This window comes from Stylophora pistillata, chromosome 10 (assembly GCF_964205215.1).
Source record: "Stylophora pistillata chromosome 10, jaStyPist1.2, whole genome shotgun sequence".
Classification (NCBI taxonomy): Eukaryota; Metazoa; Cnidaria; class Anthozoa; order Scleractinia; family Pocilloporidae; genus Stylophora; species Stylophora pistillata.
This window is the reverse complement of record NC_142528.1, coordinates 14,188,405-14,214,690: the sequence shown is the minus strand read 5'-3', so window position 1 is coordinate 14,214,690 and position 26,286 is coordinate 14,188,405. Positions and strand designations below refer to the sequence as shown.

At 39.5% G+C, this 26,286-nt stretch overlaps 1 protein-coding gene and 1 pseudogene across 1 annotated transcript; one reads left to right on the top strand and one right to left on the bottom strand.

The window, feature by feature from the left end:
• Window positions 1–26,093, top strand: LOC111322795 (ATP-binding cassette sub-family C member 4-like). The gene is made up of 7 exons (XM_088736714.1): window positions 1–122; window positions 5,923–6,470; window positions 8,119–8,504; window positions 21,275–22,560; window positions 22,974–23,544; window positions 23,861–23,997; window positions 24,625–26,093. The coding sequence occupies exons 2-7, from the start codon at window positions 5,940–5,942 to the stop codon at window positions 25,482–25,484; spliced, it is 3,771 nt and encodes a 1,256-aa protein (XP_088592840.1). The 5' UTR covers window positions 1–122; window positions 5,923–5,939; the 3' UTR covers window positions 25,485–26,093.
• LOC148721912 (uncharacterized) lies at window positions 14,567–15,479 on the bottom strand (annotated as a pseudogene).
• Window positions 26,094–26,286: the final 193 nt, after the last annotated feature.

The following is a 26,286-nucleotide window of genomic DNA, read 5'->3' as shown; positions in this document are numbered from 1 at the left end:
CGGAAATCGAGCCTACTATTTTTTCATGGAGCCGAGTGGGTAACAGTGGCGATCGCTTTCCTCGGAATTGTTTTGGGTACGACTGTAGAAGGGCTGGCAGAGTTCGACCTCTGAACCAACAGGTATACTTTTTTTAATTTAGATCAGTCCAGACTTCCCAAATATTAATTTCAGCGCGTGAAGAGAACAGTGTCTGAATGGGGCCACGTAGCCTCTTTCGCAACCGTTGTTTGGTCCCGTCACAAAACGCACCCATCCTCACTGATTTTCTTTTTTCATGGCCAATATTCTTTTCGCTTCGGTAATTTTACTTACATATCGAGTTGTTAATTCAGGCTCGACAGCGCTATACCTCATCGAAAAGCATTAATATAATCGGCTAACTTTTATTCAACTGGTACTCAACTTTTACTCAACTGGTAACTAAAATATTCAAATTCATTATCCAACTGTGCTTCGAATTCCTAGAGTACAAATCACACACGAAACGAGTACAAATATCACGCGATACTCCAAAAATATCCGCGAATTCGCCCGCACTGAAATAACAATTTAGCGTGTTAGACAATAAATCTCTTATAAGAAATTCCGTTGTTTGCTCTTTGACTCGCCCTAAGGGCTTGTCAAAATACGGCACAACTCCTCAAAATACTCGACGATACTACACAAGAAAACGTCCAATAAGATACATTTATTCAAAATAATTTCATCGTAACAAAATCAGATGGGTGGAAGAAATCGATCGACGCAATTCTTTTATTGAGTGGTTTATCTACATCAACAGAGTGCGAATGGGCAACAGAGTCAATTTCACAAGCCATCCTCTTCAATCTTTTCACCAGATTAAAAAATTGAGTCATGACAAGGGCTGGATACCAGAAAATAACCTGTCGTTTATCATTTCTTTCGGTTTCAAAGTTTACACCTCAAGGTTGGCTGGGATAGCAGAATGGTTTTTCTCTTCAACAATAACGTAGGGATCCTCACCGTTGTTTTTGGGTTCATCCAAAGGAGGATTAGTCGGGTATCCCATTAGCCCTTGCGCGTTATTATCGATGAGAAGGTGTCACATTGCATCGAATTCGAGTGCACGCGCTGGAAAGTCGACAGAATTTTAAACAGCTGTTTGTCCTTTTTTAGGAGCACGGAAGGTGATTTGAACGGTTTTATGTATTCTTGTAACAGTTAAGTTGACTTTAGTACTTTTGTACTTGAACTTGCTCTTCTCTAAATGGAAAAAAAACGCCTTTGTTATGATTGGTATGCACGACTGAGTGGCTTTTTTATGTGCTTTACTTTAACGCTTGATCGATATTTGCCTGTTGTGCTATTTTTGGTGGGTACTTAAGCATATTATTCCGCTGGTAGTGCCTGAATAATGGCACTTTTCGACATTAGCGAAGGTCCTTAAGTCCCTAAATTTTGTAAGAATATGTGGCCGTTGAAAATTGCTTAAATTGACGCTAAAATTTTGACGTCTTTCCTCGACTGGTGTATCACCCCGCCCGCTTTTGATCGATCATTAAATAGCCTTTGCTACCTGTATTAAATGCCCCTTTTAGTACATCAGTGTCAGAAATTTCCCAGGTATATTTTACTTAGAAAACGCAAAGACATAGTATCAAAGCGGCCGATAAGGGCGGCTCAGTCGTTGTTTGGCGCACCGACCTCTACCAAAAAGAAGCTTTGCGGCAACTTTCTGACAATTCTTTATCCTTTTTAGACATCAAAGTTTCAATTGGAGGTAACGGTTTATGCACTAGTCTGTATTACAAACCTACAGACTCGCATAATTACTTGTTATATTCGTCTTCGCATCCATCTCACGTTAAGAATTCCATTCCTTTTTCTCAGTTTCTAAGACTTCGTCGTTTATGTAGTGATGACTCTGATTTCCACCACAAATCAGAGTCAATGTGCCAGTTTTTCGATAAACGTGGTTACCCTGTTTCTGTCGTTCAAGCGGATTACCACCGCGCCCAACTTATTGATCGACATTCAGCACTACAAACGTCGCATAAGGAAGATTCCGACCGCATTCCATTCACTCTCACGTTTCACCCTCACAACCACTCAGTTAAATCCATTATTCCTAAAAAACTTTAAATTACTTCAAAACGATCCAGAGACAAGCACTATCTTTTCGCAGCCTCCGCTCATTTCATTCAAACGCGACAAAAACATAGGCAATTTTTTGGTCAGAAGTTCTTTTCAGACTAATGACCAACCAGGCACTTTTAAATGCGCTCGTGCACGATGCAAAACGTGTCCTTTCATTCACAACACTGATAAAATATCGGGACCTAAACGATCCATTAAGATCACCGATCACTTCACGTGCACCTCCGCCAATGTAATCTATTGCATAACTTGCACTTATTGCAAAAAGATATACATCGGCGAAACAGGCAGAGGACTAGGTGACCGATTCCGAGAACACCTTCGAGACGTGGAAAGGAATGACAAGGACACATCGAAACCAGTCGCTAGACATTTTAATTTACCTAATCATTCTAAGCAACATATGGCAATCTGCGGTCTTTCCTTACACTTAGGTAGCACGGAAAGCCGTAAAAATCTTGAACAAAAGCTCATCTTTCAAACCGGCAGTCTAAATCCCACAGGGATCAACGAACGCTTTTCATTCCACTAATTTAGTATTGTTTTTCTCGTTGCCATGTTCCCACCAATAACGTAGCTCCATTTTCTGCCTTTTAAAGCACACACAACCCACAACTCCTCTATTCGCTCCGACGAAGGGCTAACGCTCGAAACGTCAGCTTTTTTAATCGTTACGGTGGCCGATTTAACATTTCAACTTTGTTGATATATCCAAATCACTTCTTCAGAAGACTGGCTTTTCATGACGATTTTTCCTTTCGTCGGGTAGCAATTGCAATCAAAATTTGAGACTTGTAAGTCTAGCTAGGAAATTTCTGGGATGTTGTTGTCTCCATATTCGTCATACGGTCGAATATCCGAAGCGGCAAGAGACCGAGTTTCGACGCAATCGAAGTCGAAGATTATAAGCACTGAACGTCTTCGATCTTCAGCTTTCATCCTCAAGCTGTTTGGGTAAATTGAAAGAATATCACATTGAGAAGCCTGGAAGTCTCGGACAACAAGCCAAATTGGAAAGTTTGATGTAAGACTGACTATCCAAATCTAAGCAGTTGACATAAATTAGTGGCGAACGCGAGAGCACTTCGTTGTTGATCTCAACTACCTCCATCTCGACTGAGTGATTACGTGACTAGAGTGAATTGATAATATAGTTCGAAGCGTGGAATTGTGGGATACCTGACTAATCCTCCTTTGGTTCATCCTAGACATTTGTCAGCTGGTCTGTTGTCTTAAAACCTTGTGGACTCCGATTAAATCTTCTAAAAATAGAAAGTATTCAATCCTTTTGAGTGAAACACAGACCTCATATACAAATCTCCAAGAAACCATAAGGCACGTAAACGCAAAAGGTCCCACTTAGTACAGTGGTAAATGAAAGAAGCATAAACACATTGATAAGGGGGCGAGGTTGACCAGTAAGCACCAGTGTAATGACTGACGTCAGCATGGCTGGTGACACTGAACTGTACTCCAAAGCAGCAACACTTGATAGAACAATACTCTTCTTACGGATGATATTTATTTCATCACTACAAATACAAGTGAATGACTAGAAGTGAACAAATAAGACTTACTTCCGTGTCAGGCGAAGGATTTGGGAAAGTTATTTATCCGAAAGATAACATCGTGCGGCAGACCATTTAGATGATAGAGTACTTGGAGAGCTGGTCAAAAAGTGATTCTTGTGTTATTGTAGGGTACCTGAGAGGGTAAAATAGGGCCATTTTTCCCGCCAACAAATAGCTCTGTGTGGAAATCGCAGGGGAGGGAAGGGTAGGTTTTTTAATCCCCCGGCCACCGGCATTTTTCTCTGAGGTTGGAAGGGCCTTTTTTACTCATCTTAGTGACACCCATCATCCATTGCAGGATTGGTAGTCATGTTTGTAACCTTTCACACCTCAGCCATGGTTGAGTGTTAAATGCATACCTTTGGGGAAGAGGTCTCAATTGACATTTCATAAATCCGATGGCTAAGTTTTCGCTTGAAAGCGGACATCGCTCAGTTACATTCCTCGTTAGTTCAAATCAACTTTTTTACGGATTCAAAAGGTTTGCACAGTTTTTACAATTTTAACAGAGTCGCAAAATACAGTCAAAACAAGTGAAAACAATCAAAAGTACGACGATTTTTAGAGGGGTTTATGCTAAAACCAATGCTTGGCCGCGTCTGTTCTTCAAGATGACTTTATGGCCCGAATTCCAGAAATTGCTTGGTTCACTGAAGAGATGCGCCTATCGGTAACTGCTGCGGTACTGCGGTGAAGTGTAACACTAAAAAATAGGATAATCCAAGGAAATGTGCACCAGAAAACAAAGGAATATGAATCCCATAATAGCTTGCCAACCGATAAAATAGACAAGTAATATTACCATTGCCGGTACCAGTCAGGAAAACTCAAAAATGGCAACGCAACAATTTGCCCCAGTATGCCCCTCCAGTCGCCGAACATCGTTTGATACGAGGTTAATCACGCGACCAATTGTAAATTTCAATTACTCAGCCCTATTGAGTCGCAGGATCTTAAAAGCATAAAGAAACCCACACAATTAGTGAATCGAAATAGTGCAAGACATGGAATTTCATATGTGAACAAAGAAAATTAGGTTGCGTAATTGTACTTTTTCCCATTGTGCAGTCAAATAGGGACTTAAACCACTCCACAACGGAAATACAGAAAATTGTTGATTTGTTGACAAAATTATTCCTTTTTATTGCAACCATACGACAGAAACCTCCCGCAATACGTATTCAAATTTTCAACAACAACAACACAGATTTTCAAGCAGGCTTCTATCACAGAGCGCACTCGTTACCCAGACGGATCTCATAACACAACTCTACACCACACCTTAGCTACCGGTGAGACATAAGTGGGCTTATGTTCTACACGTTTCAACCTCAATGACTTAAAAATGTTTTAATACGGTTGATGCAAAGTGGTTTATCATCCTCAAGAGTTTTCGAATGAACAACCGGGTTCAGCAACCCATCATAGGATGGCAATAGTCTACTTATTGCATTCACAAATTTCTTCGAAGTGTGCATAATGCTCCCTAAGAAACTTGCAGACCAAAATAATTTGTTTCGCAACCTATTCTCGTTGATGAATAGATTTCACTAGTTTCTATTTTGGTATCGCATAATTGAAAGGTAGTAAGATCGATAAAATGGTTTCTATTTTTAGTCCTGAGCTCGAAGTCAGTGGGGATGTCATAAAACATTAATATGAGAGGCTTACTCAAAAATACGATTAAACCTGTCCCTTGGAGTGATAATACATGTCCATTCTGTTTACCTCTTCATTCTCTGCTCCCTGTAAACACTTCGAATGACTTCAAGGATATATGTAATAGCCGCTAGAATAAAGGCACCAGAAAAACCCAAAGTGCAATGCTCTACATAGGAAACTAAATTAACAATCAATCGCACTCCTTCAAATCTGTTGTTATGTAGATCTATGGAAAATCTCCATCAAGAGTGTGTGAATGACAAATGCAGTCTAACATCCCTCAAAGAAAGGGGTACTTGTCGATTTCATAAACCTTCAGCTTATTTGAAAACAAAATTGAGATTGTTCCTTACCTATAAAACTCCAGCCCTATTGTATGGGTGAATTTCAGTCTAATAGTTCCTAATTTGGTGGATTCCACGGTTTCGTATAATTGGAAGGTAGTGAGAACAATAAAAGGCTTTCATTATTGTTCTGAGTTAATGCAGATGACACACTCTTAACTGCGTGAACTATATCATTTCTTTTGCACTACCGTTATAAAAGTTCTTTTTAACATTATCACCAGGTTACAGATGTTGAGTCATGACGAAGGGTGGATACCAGAAAATATCCACCACAGACGAGACAGAAAAAGTCAGTTTTATATCTTTCCTATTCTTTCAATGGATGAATGACATCTTCAAGACAGGCAGACAAAGAACTTTAGACGAGAACGACTTCGTGCCCCTTTCAAGAGAAAACTCTACCGATTTTCTCGCCGGACGCCTCCAAACAAGCTGGAACAAAGAGAAAGATGAATGCAAAGGGAATGGACGAAGACCAAAACTCTGGAGAAGCCTGTTAAAGATGATCTCTATTGAGGAGGCAAAGATCATTTTACTCACTCATGCATTCTACGCACTTCGGCGCTTTCTCCAACCTCTCTTTCTAGGTTATCTGGTTTCTTCGCTGATGCAGGCTGAGCCACAAAAAAATATTCTTTTGTACTGTTGTGTGACAGCTATGGGCATTTTTGTCTTTATTGGGACAGTTATTGAACATCACTTGTGTAATACTTGTAAGGTGGTTGGTCTCAGAATGAGCAGTGCTCTTAAAAGTCTGATTTACCAAAAGGTAAGCAATTTAGCCTCCTAGAAGAAAAGTTCTCAAGTTTCTTAACTAGAAGAAAAGTCAAATTAGAGCAGTCGAATTTTTATTTATCTGAAATCTGCATAAACATTGGCTTATGGTATATTTCGACAATCAGACATAATAGTTTTATGGTTGGTGAATAATTTGAGTTCATTCCAAAGAAAATAAATCGGAAGCTATAATCCGTAATCGTTACAGGGCGTGCGTGAATAGATTACAGCAAGAACACATCTTTTGTTCCAACAGAAATGAATGAAAATACTTTAATTCTGTGGGAATATCGCTGATGTGACATCACAGCAAGATTCCTAACCGCTAAGTTTTTGTGATCGATACATATCAAACTCACGGGGTACAAATAGTCTCTTACTGAATTTCGTGACCACGCCCACTTCATCGGCCTACTCAAATCGAGTGCGATTTTTGGATGTTATATCATCTTGCCGACTCTCTGTATAAAAAGTTAACAATGTACCACCGAAATATTGAACTATAATATCATGGCTTTCCATTTTGTGTGTTTTCGTACTACAAAGTAAAGTTTTCCCTCGTCATTTTCACCTTTTCCCGAGCGGGTCCGTCAAAATTAAGAAGGCGTTCGTGGTCAAAACAAGACCGAGCAAGGAGTCTTGGGCGATTTCTCTCTTACGCAAGCGCAAATTGAAAATATACCGCCAAAATCAAAGTGAGGAACAAATTTCCTTTGTTTTGATATATAAATTGTCGAACAAGGAGCAGATCGAACCTCGTCAAATGGCTAGTCAAAACAGCCACACCTTCCTCCTTTTGCTCGTTTCCTGTTTTATAAGCGTGAAAGCAGTGGGAGAAGAATTGGGTAGCTCGGAAAGCGCTTCGGGTATTAATTTACCATCTTTTACTTACGAGATAAACAAGTAAGATTTGTAAAGTTATTTTCCGAAAGAGTCGGAATAAATACATTCTTTTCAGGTTAGATTGCTGTTTTTACCCTAAACGTTGTCCAATAAATTTTTGTTGCAGCCTACTAATCTATACAATATCGAAGGAAAATATTCAGATGCTTCACCGTCCCCGAAGGGTCTCCACTCATCGAAGCGTGTACTGTAGCCAATGTAGTGAATTTTCAGTCTCTTGTTGGGTTTGTCAACCTCCGTGACTTCAACATCATACAATTCTGTATCTTTTCTCTGTGAAATGACCTTTTTAACAGGGGTGTATGCTGAGTATTCGTTGCAGAATCGCTTTGGTTCTCTTATCTCTCTCTTTGGCTTGTCCGCCATTTTGAAAATTTGCTCAGGAGGGCATCTGGGTTAGCAGCCGCGCCAGGCTGGAACCGACAAAAACAAATGTCCATCGCAGTGGGGAAACAGTTTGATATGTCTCTCTCTACAGGACACAATTAATGACTCTAAGGAAGAACTCAACACGAAGTATTTTCAATACGTGTTGCGGGAGGCTGTCGTATGGTTGCATTCAAAATAAACAATTTTGTTGACAAGTGAAAACATTTCTGTATCAGCACTGTCGAGTGGTTTAAGTCCCCAATTGACTGAACAATCGGAAAAAATGTAAATTAATCTCCTTTCTTCAAATATGAAAGTCCATGTCTTACACAATTTCGATTAATTAATTTTTTTTCTATGTTTTTCAGCTACTGCAACTCAGTAGGACTGAGTTATTGAAATTTACAATTGGTCGCGTGATTGACCTCGTATCAAACGATGTTCAGCAACTGGAGGAGTATACTGTGATGGACTGTTGCCTTGCCATTTTGGATTTTCTCTTACTTGTACCTGCGATGGTAATATTACTCGTCTATTTCATCGGTTGGCAAGCTCTTATAGGATTCATATCCCTTTGTTTTCTGGTGCCATATTTTATTGGATTCGCCTGTATTAGTGCTACACTTCACCGCAATACCGAAGCATTTACCGATAGGCGCATCTCTTTAGTGAACCAAGTAATTTCTGGAATTCGGGCAATCAAAACACATGCCTGGGAGGATGAATACCAAGAAAGGATCAAAAGGACACGAAGGTAAGAAAAAAACTCACAATAGGCCCTCTGCAGCTAGAGGTCACGTGCTTGGCAACACAAAACTGGAGAGCAAGCGCTCCAGTAAGCAAACTCTCGTAAGAGGTCAAGCATATCTGGCTTTAGACAATAGTTTTCTGTTCATCACGCTCAATCCTTTTGCAATATCTACAGAAACTGTAAGATATTTACTAAATCTCTCTTTTGGACTCGATTTTTGGATGGAAAGCACGATAATTTTCTGGAAATCGTGAAAAAACTGTCACTAACAACCCGCTCGACGGCTAAGAAACATGGCGGCTTCGCAAGGTATGTACCTAAAATATATACTTTTTTCTGCTTTTTTTTTAGTTATTGGACTTCGAAAGTCTATGAAAATAAAATATTAGATCGAAAATAGCAACCAGTGAAATTTTACGACATTTTACGCCCGATTTCTTACGATATTATGAGAGCAATTATGCGTTTGCTGCAGCCTTTTGCTGCACAAATGACATATTGTTATGCTTCCGGTGAAAGAGTTAGTAAACCAGGTTCAAGAAATATGCTTCTTGAAGATGAGTTTTTTATTTTTTGTGTGCGACTCAAGCTTGGTTTATTTGAGCAGGACTTAGCACATAGGTTTCAGATAAACAGATCATCAGTTTGCAGAAAAGTGATCACATGGACTAATTTTTCGTATTTTTTTCTTGGGAGTCAAGTGATCTGGCCATCAAGGGAAGATGTCAATAGCTATATGCCAGAAGGTTTCAAAAGGCTTTATGCAAGCATGCGTGTTATATTAGATTGTACTGAGATTTTTGTGCAAACACCTACCTCACTGCTACTTCAGTCGCAGCTTTGATTCTACTTATAAAAGTAATACTACACCAAAAGGTTTAATAGGTATTACCCCTTATGGAGTTATTAATTTTGTTTCTAACCTCTACCATGGAGGGATAAGTGATAAGGGAATCACAAGGTGCAGTGGAATTCTAGATTTGTTAGAGCCTAGGGACTCGGTCATGGCCGACAAAGGGTTTGACATTGAAGATTTGCGGAGGGAGAAGGGGGTGAAGCAAAATATCCCTCCGTTTCTAGAAAGTCTGGAACAATTCTCTGCCCAGGATGTTCAGAAAACAAAGACAATAGCAAGTTTGAGAATACATGTTGAAAGAGCAATAAGGGATTTCAAAATGGATATAATAAATTGGAATATCTGGGAAGCATAAATTACAGAGCAACCTGTGTTTTGTTTGAGAAGTCAATATTCATCATGTATGACGGAAGGGTGCAGTAAAAATCAGTGCGATAAAAAATATGTAGAAAAAATCCATAAGGAAACCGGAACATTTTTATATTAATATTGGGAGTTGCAAAAATTTTAGCCTTTTTTGGTGTAAGGGTTTTAATCTTTGAAGATGATAAATGATGATCAGCTAATTTGTTGTCAATTAAAATTTAATCAAGCTGCCCTATTCCCTCTGCCATACACTGTGAACACAGTCTTAATGTAAAAAGTAATTGAAGAAAATTCTATCCACTTGGTCCTTTGCTTCCTGGAAGAACACTGGATCAAAATTAATTCTAGAGCAAAAAAACAAATTTTCATTAATGTAACTAAAAAAAAATCACACCATTCCAATCCTGTGAGTCTAAGCTGGCACTGAATCTGGTAGTAATAAATGTCTGTTGTCTTCAGTTTGTACTGGTTAGTGTTCTGGTCCTTAGTTAGATGTCTGACATTGTCAAATGAAGTTTCACCTCTTTGACAACTTTTATTTCTAAAAAGCCAAATGGATTCTCACCATTATTTATTGCATCAAGATCATAAACTTTTCTTTCTGGACTACAACCTAGCCGTGCGCATTTGGTCATCCTTTGCCCGGCCAGGTAAGCGGTGTCACTTTAATTCAGGATGATATCTATAATCCCCGTTACACAAGGGAACACAACAATGGTACGAAGATTTCTTCTTCCGGTCTAATGGCTCGTCGGTAGTTCGAAATCTACAGAGAATTTTAGCATTGCGTTTAGTCTCAATGTAAGACACATCATTACTCTCATAATATCGTAAGAAATCGGGCGTAAAATGCCGTAAAATTCCACTCGATTGCTATTTTCGATCTAATATTTTATTTTCATAGACTTTAGAAGTTCAATAACTGAAAAAAGCAGAAAAAAGTATATTTTTTGAAGTACATACCTTGCGAAGCCGCCATGTTTCTTAGCCGTCGAGTGGGTTGTTAGTGACAGTTTTTTACGATTTCGAGAAAATATCGTGCTTTCCATCCAAAAATCGAGTCCAGACGAGAGATTTAGTAAATATCTTACAGTTTTTGCAGATATTGCAAAAGGATTGAGCGTAATGAACAGAAAACTATTGTCTAAAGCCAGATATGCTTGACCTCTTACGAGAGTTTGTTTACTGGAGCGCTTGCTCTCCAGTTTTGTGTTGCTATGCAGTATCCAAGCACGCGACCTCTAGCTGCAAAGGGCCTATTGATGTTGAGTCAGTCAAAGTACCTATCACTACTTGTGTGCTATTGTAATCTTGAACAAACTCCCGGTCGTTGTTCATGAACATCAAACTTGTGAACTGTACTTAAGATAAAGTCATCTTTAAGTACAGACGCGGCAAAGCATTGGTTTATAGCATAAACCCTTCTAAAAATTGTCGTACTTTTTATTATTTTGACTTGTTTTGATTGTGTTTTGCTACTTTGTTGCAACTTTAAGAAATGCAGAAACCTTTTAAATCCAGAAAAAAAGTTGGTTCGAACTTACGAAGTATTTAACTGAGCGATGCCTCCCTTCCAGCGAAGACCTGGCCATCGAGTTTATGAAATGTCAATAGAGACCTCTCCCCTAAAGGTATGCTTTTGACGCTCAACCATGTCTGAGGTTTGAAAGGTTACAAACGTGACTACCAATCTTGCAATGGATGATGGGTGTCAACCTCAGAGTCAACCTTCCAGCCTCAGAGAAAAATGCCGGTGGCCGAGGCATTAAAAAACCTACCCTTCCCTCCCCTGCGCTTTCCACACAGAGCTATTTGTTGTATCACCCATAAATGTAATAAAAACCATAAATGTAATACCAACCATAAACGTAATAAAAATTGACCATAAATATTCGACTGACCATAAATGGAATAACTTTTAATCATAAATGTAATAAATCCACTAACCATAAATGTAATAAAATTTGCCCATAACTGTAATAAACTGAACAACCATAAATGTAATAAGGCTTACCCATAAATGTAATAAGCTGGCTATGACTTCCAAGTCAAGGGGCTACAAGCTTGTCATTTTCTTTTATGCACTTCTTACTTCAGGACACGGGAATCGTGCTTCAAGTTAGTATTTAAAACCCCAGAAGCTATAATTATGGTCTGGGAACATTTACAAACAACCCAAAGTATCAAACAACAACAAACATATGAAACATATGTGTGAACTGCGGTTATGAGACGTATATGAGAACGATCCTTCGCAGTAAAGCACTATTTCAGCAATAGTGAAAATCAATTTGATGGCTTGCTCCCAGTTGGCTTGTTAGCTCAATTGGTAGAGCGCTGCACTAGTATCGCAGAGGTCAGTGGTTCGAATCCCGTACAGGCCTGAAATTTTTTTCAGGTCTGATTTTCACTATTGCTGAAATAGTGCTTTACTGCGAAGGATCGTTCTCATATACGTCTCATAACCGCAGTTCACACATATGTTTCATATGTTTGTTGTTGTTTGATTTATCATCTACGGGTTTATGTCGAATTAATTTGATGGCTTGCTCCCAGTTGGCTTGTTAGCTCAATTGGTAGAGCGCTGCACTAGTATCGCAGAGGTCAGTGGTTCGAATCCCGTACAGGCCTGAAATTTTTTTTTCAGGTCTGATTTTCACTATTGCTGAAATAGTGCTTTACTGCGAAGGATCGTTCTCATATACGTCTCATAACAGCAGTTCACACATATGTTTCATATGTTTGTTGTTGTTTGATTTATCATCTACGGGTTTATGTCGAATTAATTTGATGGCTTGCTCCCAGTTGGCTTGTTAGCTCAATTGGTAGAGCGCTGCACTAGTATCGCAGAGGTCAGTGGTTCGAATCCCGTACAGGCCTGAAGTTTTTTTCAGGTCTGATTTTCACTATTGCTGAAATAGTGCTTTACTGCGAAGGATCGTTCTCATATACGTCTCATAACCGCAGTTCACACATATGTTTCATATGTTTGTTGTTGTTTGATTTATCATCTACGGGTTTATGTCGAATTAATTTGATGGCTTGCTCCCAGTTGGCTTGTTAGCTCAATTGGTAGAGCGCTGCACTAGTATCGCAGAGGTCAGTGGTTCGAATCCCGTACAGGCCTGAAACTTTTTTCAGGTCTGATTTTCACTATTGCTCAAATAGTGCTTTACTGAGAAGGATCGTTCTCATATACAACCCAAAGTATGATTAAAAAGTCTATATACCAGCGCGTTTGAAGTACTGGGAGTTGATGACACTCCATCCATTTGAATAAGCTTGAGGTTCTCTTTGAGTCAAGACGAATTCAACTGCTGACTTGCAGGTTGGTTGGGTAGCACAGGCGGTCAAAGTTTTAGAATATTGTAGCACTGGTATGTTTCTTAAACAGATAAGATATGTTAGACATCTCTCGAGGCACATGGGCAATACAAGGATAAAATACTTAACAGCATTCTATAGAAGAAAACTCGGTTTATTACAACGTTAACACAACAGCGGCAACTAATGATTAAAGAAATTGTGTAAAGAATCAGGTTTGCATTGCCATCATACCTGTTATTGATGATTGCTAATAAATGAAATAACTTTAACATAAGTGGAAACAGTCTTTTACATTCCGAAAAAAGATCTAGTGATTCCGTTCTATGTCCCGGACAATACAAGGCAAGTAGCTTTCTATAGTATCTACTACAATCTATTTCTTTCCTTTTTTCCAAACGATGCCTGTTACATACATCCATCTTGCAACGCCAGTGAAAAGAAGATTTATCCAAGCATTTATCCACTGAGGACTGTTGATGGTTTCTTTTAATGCCAACACAAGCCCGCTACCTCTTCCATACTGTCTAAGAATCTGTCTCATGCTGTGGAGACCGGGATAAATGTCTCTGTTAGCGCTTATTTTCGGTAGCCTTCCTATGTATCGCGCAACTAATATTTTAAATTTGATCGATGTCTGGCTTAAGGCATTATATATGTATCAACAATTGTTCGATCACGTCCTGTCATGGATAGTTTTACTATCATATCGAGGATCTCCTCACGCAGCGATTCCAGTTTAGCTTCCTCGGCAACTTCTTCTTCTTCTTCTTGTTCTTCTTCATGTTGTTCTTCTTGTAGTTGTTCTTGATTATCTTCTACTTGTCGTGGTTTACCGTTTTTTTCAGAGTTTGTAACGTTTTGTTTGTCGTTAGAAAGTACTACATCATCTTCCGATACCATTTTCATAACCGTTTTGTTCATGTTCATTTCATCGCCATCTTCAAAAATGTTTTCCTTTCCTTTCCTTTTTTCGGAGGAGTCTGTTTCTTCGTCACTTTCTTGATTAACTCTATTATTAGCCACCAAGGAGACCTAGTGGATACCATCATCCTCTGAAAAATGACCCATGAAAACCCAAGCCACAGGTTTACAGTTCTGAGGACTAATGACTGTTCTCCCCTCAGGTCCGAGACTAGAAATGACAATTATTTCTACAAGGTAAAGGTTAGCCATGGCTTGAAGTGTTAACTGATCGCCGTATGTCGAGTTTTGTGCCATTGTATTGAGATATTCAGAACAGGGCGTTGCGGCGAATGGCTCCAGAAGAGTTCCATCCATGCCATTGGGATTGTCTGATAAATATTGAACGACCTCGCGCCGAAGTGTTTCATTAGACCTTTGGATCCCGACATCTTGCAAAGCATGAGCTACCGCTCCGAACTGACAGTTACCATCTCCAGCAGGGTCAAACGAAATAGCAAAGCCGTGATCCTAAAATGCTTCAAGCTTGTCATTGCGTTCCAGTGGAATATATAATTTTTTGCCAAGACTAGACAGGCGGTCCTTTCTATTTAGATTATTTCCCTTGTTCTTTAGCAAGATCTTTCTTGCGTTTTTTTTTTGCAACTGTTAAACTGGTGATATCTTCCACTGATACCCAAGGAAATTGAGGAATTTTCGTCGTTGGATTCTCAAACGATAAATTGTATCTTGCAATTCGTAAATTTCTTATAATGAGTTTTCCTTCTACTAAAAAACGACGTTTTGGCGCAGTCCGACTTTTTTTCGAAAACGGAAAACGGATCAGAACAGTTTCTCCAACAGAGTATTTTGAAGAGGGATTGTTTTTCATTCTTCGTTGGATGTATCGTGTTCATCCCAAACCATGTCTGCTGCCTTCGCTTTGGCTCTTATTTTTACAGTTTGATCACTTTGTTGTTTAAAATCATTGTCCTAGGGTATAACATTCGCACATTTGGATGAGCTGCCCTCTTTGCAAGAAAAGCCCCCAAGGAATCTTTGTGTTACCGCATTTGCCTCTCTGCCGTAAAAAACTTCGAATGGAGACTGACTAACGAGGACATCCATTGGCTCTTCATTGAGGATTTTCTGGTACTCTCTTAGCTGGGAAACCAAGTTCACTCCAACTTTTGACATAGGTCCAAGTTCATACATAATTTTCTTGCGCAACGTGCGGTATGATCGTTCCACTTTGCCCTGTGATTGGGGATGGCACGGTGAGCTTCTTATTATCTTCACTTCTAGCTTTCGCCACAGGTGTTCAACTGCTTTCTTGAACTTTCCCCCATTATCACATTGCAAAACTTTTGGCGGGCCAATCTCACAGTAAAGTTCTTGAAGCTCTTTTGCCGCCTCCTTGCTCCCCTTTCCTGTAAGCGGGCGTAACCATATGTACCGACTAAAAATGTCCTGTACTGTCAAGATGTACCGAAATGTTTTCCGTGAAATTTCGCCGACGTACGCTGCATGTCTACAAGGTCAATCTGATGGCGTAGCTAAAAGGAAAAGTAACAAGTGGTGTCTGGAGCTGTTTTGCCATGACCTTAAAAAAGGGGATGCCATGTTAACGTTTGTATGTGTTGCGTAGTTAATTCTTAACCGTTAAACTTAACCGCTTTTAAATCGATGCGGTTTCGCCGTTTTCAGCCGTTCATGCGACTAATGAAACCCTATTGTTTTGAAAACGCTCCAGACTCGATCGGCACCGTGGTTAAAAATGGGAAATGATTGGGTCTTGCGGGATGTTCCAAACACTCCGCACATGACGTAATGGTCTTTAATTATCGGGACTGGTAGCTTGCACCCTGATTTACCGACACGACGAAAACAAAGAAAAAATACCACGCTGGGACGCACGCGCCGCGCAGTTAACAATTATTCCATTCGCGCTTGTTGGCTATCTACCATCTCATATCCAACGCGCGCTGGTGGAATTATCGTTAAATATACCCAACCTGATATTTCCCAGTTTTTGAATTTTGCGATTGGTGTTCGCACGTTCAGTTTATTCCGAGTACATTGTTTAATTAAATAGAACTGAACATTTTAAATAGAATGGAACTATTTGAAATCTTACAGAGTTGCTTGGACATTAAATGATTTTCAGAAGAATAATAGAGACAATAGCCTCCGTTTGGCGCGAAAATATGCTCCGATATTTGTCCTTAGAAATTGTCTGTTCTTCAAAGCTCGCAGTTTTCCTCTGGCTTCGCTCTCGGAAAACTATTCACGTTTCAGAACAGGTCATATCCGCGGGCAAATATCGGAGCTTATAGTACACTCAACAAAATTACTCAATTCTGATTGGTCGAGAGCAGTACAATTAATCCCAAATAGTACCCCGTAGGAGTACCTATTAAAATAAATTAATATACCTCACTTAACCGGTTTTGAAACTTTCACTTTTACTATCAAGGTAAGTTACTACTTTCCAGTCTGATATATCTTGTATTACATGACAAAATGCAATCTTATCTGCACTGCTCGAGCACGGATTGATCGTGAAATAACTTTGTTGGTAAAACGTGCATTCACCTTTTGAGTAGCCTTGCTTCTAGGTAAAACTTTTTGGAGCTGCGGCTCGCTAACTCCTTCAAACCTCTTCTTTAGTCGGTGCTTAAGTTTTCTTGCTCCAATACCCTTGCAATGTTTAAATTCCTTTCTGACAACATCTCGTAGCTCGGACTTTTTCGTGACCCCCTTCCCGTCAAAAAACAGCTTTTCTTCTTGTTTCTCCAAAATCTTACGCAGCATTCTTTTTGCTATGCAGACCTTTGCTTGATTGGCACATCAAATTCGCTTTTTGTAAGTTGGACGAGCGTGTCGTAAACGGCATCATCTACAGCTGACATCTGGCGATTTCGCTTATTTTCGACATTTTCGGTGGAGATGGTGACATAAAATGGCACCAATATCAGCAAACGCACCACCTTTAAAGCGGGACTGTGACGAAAAACGTCAGTTTCTCCGATCACAATGAAATTTTGTGTTTGGGATCTCAAAACGTTAAGGAATGACTGTATCGATTTTTGAGTTTAAATTCCTACGGTAAGTAGTATTTTTCGGACGATCTTTATCGAGGCTGCTGAATCCGATTGGAATGTACTGAATCTGGCCGAGGAGGTATGGGGAGACCGGTAGTAACGTCATCCAATCAACCAAGACATAAAGTTGTCAAAGCCATGAGTGTTATTTCCATGGTTTTATAAGAGTAAGAAACGCGAAAAGTTCGAATCTTACGATTATAATTTTAAAGCTGGAATATCACAATGCCTTCGCCTCGATGTATTGTGCAGGGATGCAGCAATAGATCAAATCCACAAGATGGAACCTCTCTACACGACTCCCCCGTTAATAAAAACCTTGCCGCGAAGTGGAAGAACTTTGTCAGACTTCATAGAAAAAACTTCGATCCCGAAGGCCGGATTGTTGTTTCTGAGCATTTTTTAGAATCGCGTTTTTCAAGGACATGCCATCTAAAAGGGGCATTGAGAAGATTGTTACCAGAATCAGTACCAACTAACTGGAAAAGTTTGAGAGAAAGCCACGGTAATCACGAGAAAACCTCAAGTACTTCATCGAAGGATCATCGCATGGTGAGTCGACTTTTCTAATCAATTTTTCTCAATTATTCCACACCTGTAGGAAATATCTAAAAAACACATAAACTGTATAATTTTCCAAGCTTTCATTCACGATTCGTTATTCGTTGGTTTATTGTAACTTGTAGTAAGTATTCTGGAAATCTGTCCAAATAGTTCTTCGATAGTTTGTCAAAGTGGAGGTGTTACTCGCATTCATTAGAATACAAAGACGTGACCGTCCAGCAAAATTCGAACTTCGTATTTATCAAATGTTCATAATATTTATAACATTAATTGATCTATATAGACTATGAAAGAGATATTTCATAGTCGATGCCACTCTTCCCGGCAAATCCTGTAATAGAGATAAACCATGAACGCGAGAGTGCATCCACAGCGGAACACGGCATAAAACGTCACTGATAGTATCCACAGTGAACTTGATAAAAAGGTTATTGAGATGTTCAACCATTTGATTTTAACTCATTATACGTACAGCAGGGGCGGATCCAGGAATTTTCGATAGGAGGGGTCCAAACTTTGGTTCAGAAAGGACTGTTGGACTCTTTCGAGGCAAATTACTTCTCCCCCACACCCCCCACTCCCCCTCCCACCAGTCGCGGTTGCACGTTATAATTCCTTGGCCGCTTACCGTTTACTTGGATTCATTAATTTAAAAAATCAGCCAGTTAAAAAGTGATATACGATCCTGCGGATGTAAGAACTTCAGTCTCAAAGTTATAAGCGTCAGGTCTGATAGGGGGGTCCGGACCCCCCGGACCCTCCCCCTGGATCCACTACTGGTACACAGCTGTACGTTGCTTTCTCTACTCTAAACTGTCTTCTATAAAACTATACCATTGTCTATCAATATTGATCTTATGTGATCTCTGCATGCAGCTACCGACATCTACATCATCAGATTTCGCGAACGGGTCCAAAATCATTGCCGATTCTGGTTCTTTGAATATCGATGCTTCTGGGGATCAAGAAGTATCTTCGGAATTAACGGGAAATTCCGCCGATGAGATTGCCGTTTCTCATTTCGAAGCAGATGAGCTTGCGGCTGCGTTTCCCGCCAGGGAAACAATAGATTACCAGGTAAAAACAAGAGAGATTTTGCATGCGAACACACGCGATCGTGTCAGTACATATAAACAACACATGGTCAGGTCAAGGAATTCCAACATATTAGAGTCAAATTATATCATTAAATGCTCCATTTTCGTCATTTTAGGAAGAGACTCACTTATACCTCCATCAGAGTTGCGACGCGTGCAAGTTTGTGATAGAGGAGAACCGAAGTTGGAAGAAAACAATCAACACGCTGACAACCTAAATAAATAGGGGGAATGGAGCAATAACTAGATGATCGATCACTTTCGCTTGAAGACATAGTGATTTTGCCCTACAAGCTCTCTTGCCTTCGAGTTGTCTTGATTGGATGACGTCACTACGTTTTGACGCGTTACCGATGTCCTGCCGCTCATTTATCCAACAGCAATATGGCGGAAGGGCGATTTCGCAACGCAGAAGTTTCATTTTCCCGACGGTCGTTGGCTAGATATTTCTAATATTTAATACATATGTTATTCAAAGTGCATAAATTCGAGATATTGTTGTAAAAAGGTTTTACGGAATGATACGTTTTTCGTCACAGTCCCGCTTTAAAGCAAGAAACATCTTCAGAAACGTACTCCAGTCAGCTTCTGATATCTCATCAGGTGAAATGAAGTGAGAGTCTGTTACAACGTGCCTTCTCTATTCGTTTCACTGACACGAGTACAATAGAGTTTTTATTTGGAACGTGTGATTAGAAGGCGCGAAAAAGCAGTTCAATAAGTGGCTAAAGGTTTGTCATAAATAGTCTTGTTTATTCTCTTGCTCGTTTCGTGTATACCTGTATACATTTCTGCATACACTCTTGCATTTCATAAGAGTAGCACACTCTGTTATCGCATTCATGGAAAACTTCATAAACTACTCTCTTTACTTTCTCGCCTATACTTGCTTGCATTGTTTATATTTTAAAAATATCAGTAAGCAACTTTTCGTCTCCCTCGCCAAGTTTCCTTCGAAAGTAACTATAAATACTCGCTAAAAAGTTAAGGTAAGGAGTTGTGACATTTTCTTTGTTTTGGAGCTTTTGCTTTAATTTCCTGTTATTTGTTCTTTTGTTTTGAGTAAATTTCGCAGGTTCTTTACATCGAGGGTGAGCCAAATTCCGCTAACATCCCGAAATTTGCATAGCGTGTCATAAGAGTTTAGAGGGTTTAATTTCAAAATTTTAAACATTAGCCCAGGAATCAACCTACTAACCGATCAACAAATGACGAACAAGTGTCGATAGAAGTTCAAACCGGAAGAGATAATACTGAGCCGTTTCAGTTTTATTCACGATTGAAGCCGGGACGTCCCGAAATTTTCTCACTTGCTTGTGAAATTACTCTAGCAAATTCAATACAATTGAACTCCAATTCTTGAACTTGTTTATTCTCTTGCTCGTTTCGTGTATACCTGTAGACATTTCTGCATACTCTCTTGCATTTCATAAGAAAACATATCTACATATTTGTGTTTTCAATCGCCACGCAGTTATGCGTCGAGGATTTATACGTGACATAATTACATGATAATTATTTTTGAGCCTGCAGTCACGGCTAAACTCCCACCTGTTTCCTGGAAGCATAATCAGATGAAGGGGGCGTGGTGCGATAGGAAGAATTTAAAACTTAAAACAGGCGTATTCGTTGTAAGGTGATGTTTGACTGAATTCTACCTTTTAAGAGAGTCTTCTTAAAGCTGGAAATTTTCTCAGTTACCTGTCAACTATAGTTTGAGTACCTTCTTAATGTTAGCAGACCATATTAATAACTTCCACCCTAGTTTGAGTACTTTCTTAATGTTAGCAGACCATATTAATAACTTCTTGGGTTTTGGCCTCTCCGTTTAAATACTAATGGGGAACGGAGTCATCTAACTTGATGCACGGGTCCCGTGTCCTCCCTCCACGGGGAACCCCCCTGTGAAACAGACGGGATGCTAGTCGTCTCGCTTAGGGGTGAAAATTTCTTTGGTAAGTTTGGTCTCGCTAGGATGTCGCGAGAAAAACCGCAATATTTTAAGCCATAGAGCCCTCGTTTCCTCGTTAGTTTAGGGTCACAAAGAACTTGAGCCACGCCCTAGGCCTAAATGAAAATTTCAAGATAATTTCACGAAGCATGAGAATGACAAGTTTGTCGCCCTTTGACTTGGAAGTCATAGCCAGCTTATTACACTTATGGGTAAGCCTAATTACATTTATGATTGTTCAGTTTATTACATTTATGGGCAAATTTTATTACATTTATGATTAGTGGATTTACTACATTTGTGATTAAAAGTTATTACATTTATGGTTAGTATAAAATTTATGGTCAATTTTTATTACATTTATGGTTGTTATTACATTTATAGTTTTTAATACATTTATGGGTGATACATTTGTTTGCGGAAAAAATGGCCCTATTTTACCCTCTCAGGTACCCTGCAATAACATAACAATCGCTTCATGACAAGCTCGCCAGGTACTCGATCGTATGAATGGTCACCTGCACTATGTTAATGTTCGAATACATAAATTTTCCGAACCCTTTGTCTGATACGAAAGTAAGCCTTATTTATTCACTTTATATTTGCAGTGATGAAATTAGTACCATCCGCAAGAAGAGTGTTGTTCTGTCAGGCGTTGCTGCCTTGGAGTACACTTCAGAGTCACTAGCCATGCTGACGTCAGTTATTACACTGATGCTAACGGGTCATCCCCTCACCCCTATCAACGTCTTTATGCTTCTCTCATTTACCAATGTACTAAGAGTGAGCTTTTGCGATTACTTGCCTTATGGTTTCTTGGGAATATATGAGGCCTGTGTTTCACTCAAAAGGATTGAAGACTTTCTATATTTAGAAGATTTAATCGGAATCCGCAAAGAAGACAGTATTAAGAACACAGACAATCTGAAAAATGTTTCAGATGAACCCAAAAACACTGGTGAAGTTCCCTGCGTTATTGTTGAAGAGGATAACCATTCTGTTTTCCCAGCCATCCTTGAGGTGTCAATTTTGAAACCGAAGGAAAAGATATGCGATGCTGAATTCATTCTGAAAGATGTTCAATTTTCCGTTGCGTTACAAGCTCTAACAGTCATTACTGGCCCTGTAGGCTGTGGAAAATCGTCTCTTCTCAAAGCTATCGCTGCCGAAGAGTCCGTCACAGTTGGAGGAGGAATCTGTGCATATTCATTAGCTTACGTTCCTCAGATATCATGGGTCTTCTCTGGGACAATAAGACAAAACATTTTATTTGGTCAATCGTACGATGAACCCAGGTACTTAGCTGTAGTTGAAGCATGCTCCCTTATGGAAGACTTCCATGTATTTCCAAACGGCGACCAAACAGTTGTAGGTGAACGAGGTGCCATTCTCAGTGGAGGCCAGCGTGCAAGAGTGAGCTTGGCAAGAGCGGTATACATGGATGCAGACCTATACTTATTGGATGACCCTCTGAGTGCTGTAGACAAGAAAGTTGGTCAACATATCTTTGCAAATTGCATAAAGGGTATATTAAGTAACAAAACGCGACTGTTAACGTCCCACCAAAAAGAACACTTCAAAGATGCTAATGAAGTCATTGTGCTGCGCAAAGGTTGTATGTTGGAAAAAGGAAGTTTCGCTGAGCTTCAGGAAAAAGGGTTTCTTCGCACAACTTTCGATCCAGGTTTTGAGAACTCTTTTATTACAGAGAATGAAGATCAATCATATGAAGATAGAGTAGTGCCTGCCCAAAATCAAGTAAAGGAACTGGAAATATCGGACGAGGACCGAACAACTGGAGTAGTGACTTTCCAGGTCTACTGGGACTACTTCAGAAGTGGATTACATTCGTATGCAATCCTGGGATTTATCTGTTTGTGTCTCCTCACTCAAGGTATGTTTGACAATTTGTCAGTGTCCAATGGTAGTTCCTTGTCTAAGTTCCATTTCATTGTACATTTTTCTCTCAATCTTTTAAGAGTAACATTTAGTATGAAAGTTTTTATAAGTCTCTGATTTTTTGATCGGTAGCTATTTTCGTGTTTTTTGAAGGTTGCCAATGCAATGTTGTCATTATTCGTATCTTATCAAGTTGACATCAAACCCTTCGTATTCATTTCTTTTAAATCACATTACCAATCAAGTTTTGTGTATTTGACAGTTTTTTTCAATCCATGACCTTCTAAAACTCTGTGACACGGTACTCGTGTTAGCAGCCCCCTAATCTTCACTTTTCCGTCTGCATTTAATCTTGCACGAACGATAACTCCTCCCATCCCGTATAATTTTTTCCTTTTCTTTTTGTAGCCATTGTAGTTTTACCTGATGTATGGCTCTCATTCTTGATAGAGAAGAGTCAAGAAGAACAGAAAGACGTCACAAACTTTATCATACATGGATGTCTGGTCCTCGCATCCTTCATATTTAGCGCTATCAGAGCATTTATTTTCCTTTGGGCTTCCTTAAAATGTTCTGAACGCCTTCATGATAAAATGGTGGAAGCCATTCTGAAAGCACCTGTTTTATTCTTTGACTCAAATCCTATTGGAAGAATTCTTAATCGATTTTCTAAAGACATAGGCTGTGTAGACGAGCATTTACCCCGATCGTATCTACTTTCCCTCCAGTTGCTTTTACAAATGCTTGCCTCAATTGTTGTTCCCATCATTGCCAATCCCTTCCTTCTTTTTATTTTTGTTCCAGTAGTTGTTGTGGGTGGGTACATCGTTAGGTATTTCTTGCAAACCTCTAGACAGCTTAAAAGGTTAGAGTCAATAAATCGAAGCCCTGTATATTCGCATTTCTCGGAGACCCTAAATGGGTTGGAGACGATTCGAACAAGCGGAAGACAGAGAGACTTCGTGGAACAGTTTAATAGGTACGTTCATCGCGAAAACGGTTAAACTATTTTGAGATTAATCGATGTAAACTCGGAAATTCTTAAACCTCAGCGGCTGAGTAGTATACATTATATTTAATGAGATGATCTCGTATTATTTTTTTAATAAATTTCTCCACTCCAAGAGCGGCGTACTCTAGAAATGGTAATAAAATCACAATAAAGTCGCGAACTTTGGGGAAAAGGGGAATTAACAAAGTAACATGTTCTCGTTGTGTAACTGCTAAAACAGGATAAACATGTCATGACCAGGCATTTCGGTCTGTTAATAGCAATTTTACCATTTTCCGCTCAGATACCAAGATGCTCATACGCAGTCGTACATCATGGTGTTGGGCAGCGAAAGCTGGCTTGGTGTACGCTTAGCAATTCTCGTCTCCTTCTTGACATTCACTGTGGCTCTAGCAGCGATCTTTGTATCTCAAGATGCTGGTAGGTGTATGAAAGCTTAATCATTTATGAATCGTAATATAAAGCTGACAGCTAAAGTTCTTGTCTCGAGATTTCTTAAAAATTCTGCTTGTTATTTCAAATCGATGTTGAAATTACGTACAAGAATTTCTAACTGAGTTGTACTCCACTTCCGCTGATTAATGTTACATTTTAAGGTTCTTTAGACTCTTCTTTAACTGTTGTAGAAGACTTACACCTATAAAATCATTGCAATACAACATCAAAAGACAAGCCTACGACACACAATCCAGTATATCCTTTGCTTCTGAATTCCAATACCTTTTTCTGTAGGCCTGATATTTAAATCGGTAAAGTTAATAAATGTTAATAACAACCAAAATATTTGAAAGTGTAGTGTTATCGTCCGGGTGAGTGTAGTCCTGAGAAGGACTGTTGTCGGTAGTAGTGACTGACGTTTCGACAACCTGTGCGGAAGTCATCATCAGAGTCTGATGATGACTTCCGCACAGGTTGTCGAAACGTCAGTCACTACCACCGACAACAGTCCTTCTCAGGACTACACTCACCTGGACGATCACACCACAGTTTTACATGTTACCCCCGGTTCAAGCCATTTACTGCACAACCAAATTATTGTATCGATAGCTTTTGCAGGACTAGGCCTTGCTTACATCATTGAGACTGTGGAAATGATGGATTATTCTGTACGAGAGACGACGGAAATAGAAAACGTTATGACTTCAGTTGAACGAATCATGACATACACCAAACTTGAGAGTGAGCCTGGGTACAAAGATCAAAGACTTCCTCCTCAAAACTGGCCCCTTGAGGGAAGTATAAGATTTCAAGACGTGTCGATGACGTACTACCCAGGTGGACCTCAAGTGCTGAAAGAAGTAAATCTTCACATAAAAGGAGGAAGCTGTATTGGTATTGCAGGACGCACAGGAGCAGGGAAGTCGTCTTTTGTGGCCGCTCTTCTGCGCATGCCAGACGCTCAAGGTGTCATAAAGATTGATGATATTCCACTAAACGAGATAAACCTTCAAGAGGCTCGACGATGTATATCTGTTCTCGGCCAAAGTCCTGTTCTTTTCAGTGGATCATTAAGAAGAAATCTCGATCTCTTCGAGCAATTTGAAGATGTAGAGTTATGGCGAGCTCTGGAGGATGTTCAACTGAAGGAGCTGGTGGAAAGTCAGAAAGGACAGTTAAATCGCGAATTATTGGAACATGGCGCAAACTTCAGTGTTGGAGAACAACAATTAATTTGCTTAGCCCGTGTTTTGTTAAAAAAAAGCAAGATTGTCATCTTAGATGAACCCACTGCACACGTGGATCCAGCAACAGAGCAAACAGTTTGGAGAGTAGTGCGAGAGAAACTGAAGGGCTCCACTGTAATCATCATAGCTCATCGCCTGAAAACTATCAGAGACTGTGACATGATTTTAATTATGAAAAATGGTCAGATCGTTGAGCGCATAAAGTTTCAGGATATGCTATAAAATCCTAAATTCCTCGACATTTTAAAACCTTTTTAAATTACCTGTGAACACAGAAGTTCTCTACATACAGCTTAAATTGCATTACAATACTTATATTTATGGGTACTCAATGCATCGCTTACAAAGTGGTACTGTAGAAGACACATACACGTACAAAAGACGCATTATTTTCTCAAAAAGGAACCGAAAAAGAAAATAGAGAATATATTCACAATATATTAACAAGTATAAAAGACAAAAGGCTAAAAACTGAGTGGGATAGAGAAGAGTAATTCCTTGAAAGGAACTTAAAAGTACAGTGTTTAGCAAGCTTGAAATTTGAGAATCTTAAGATTAGGGTAAAGAGAGTAGGATATAGCCAAACTATAAAGTAATTACAGCGTATTAAGTATTTTGTGCCAAAGTACAAAGTTGAATTTAAAGTGTATAACAGCGACAGAAGTAAAACAATGTACGCAATTACAAGGAAAGGTTTAGAGCAACATCATGAAGTTGAGTATCGAGTTGCTCCCATTGAATGTGAATAGCTTCTTTGTTGATTTCAATTCAAAAGATCCTGCCTAGCAGGTCCTTTAAAGACATTATTTAATACATCTATTCTTACTTGAATCGCCGGTCCCAGTTTGAGTTGGTTAAAGTAATACCAGTCTTTAGGAAGGACTCTCATAGCCGTTCACACACATGGCCAGAAATTCCGGACATCGCGACGACGCACGCGCGGGTTTACTTGGCAATATGGCCGCCAAACTCTTAAAGGAAATGTATGGCAGAAATAAAACAAAATAAAATAGAGCAAGTTCTG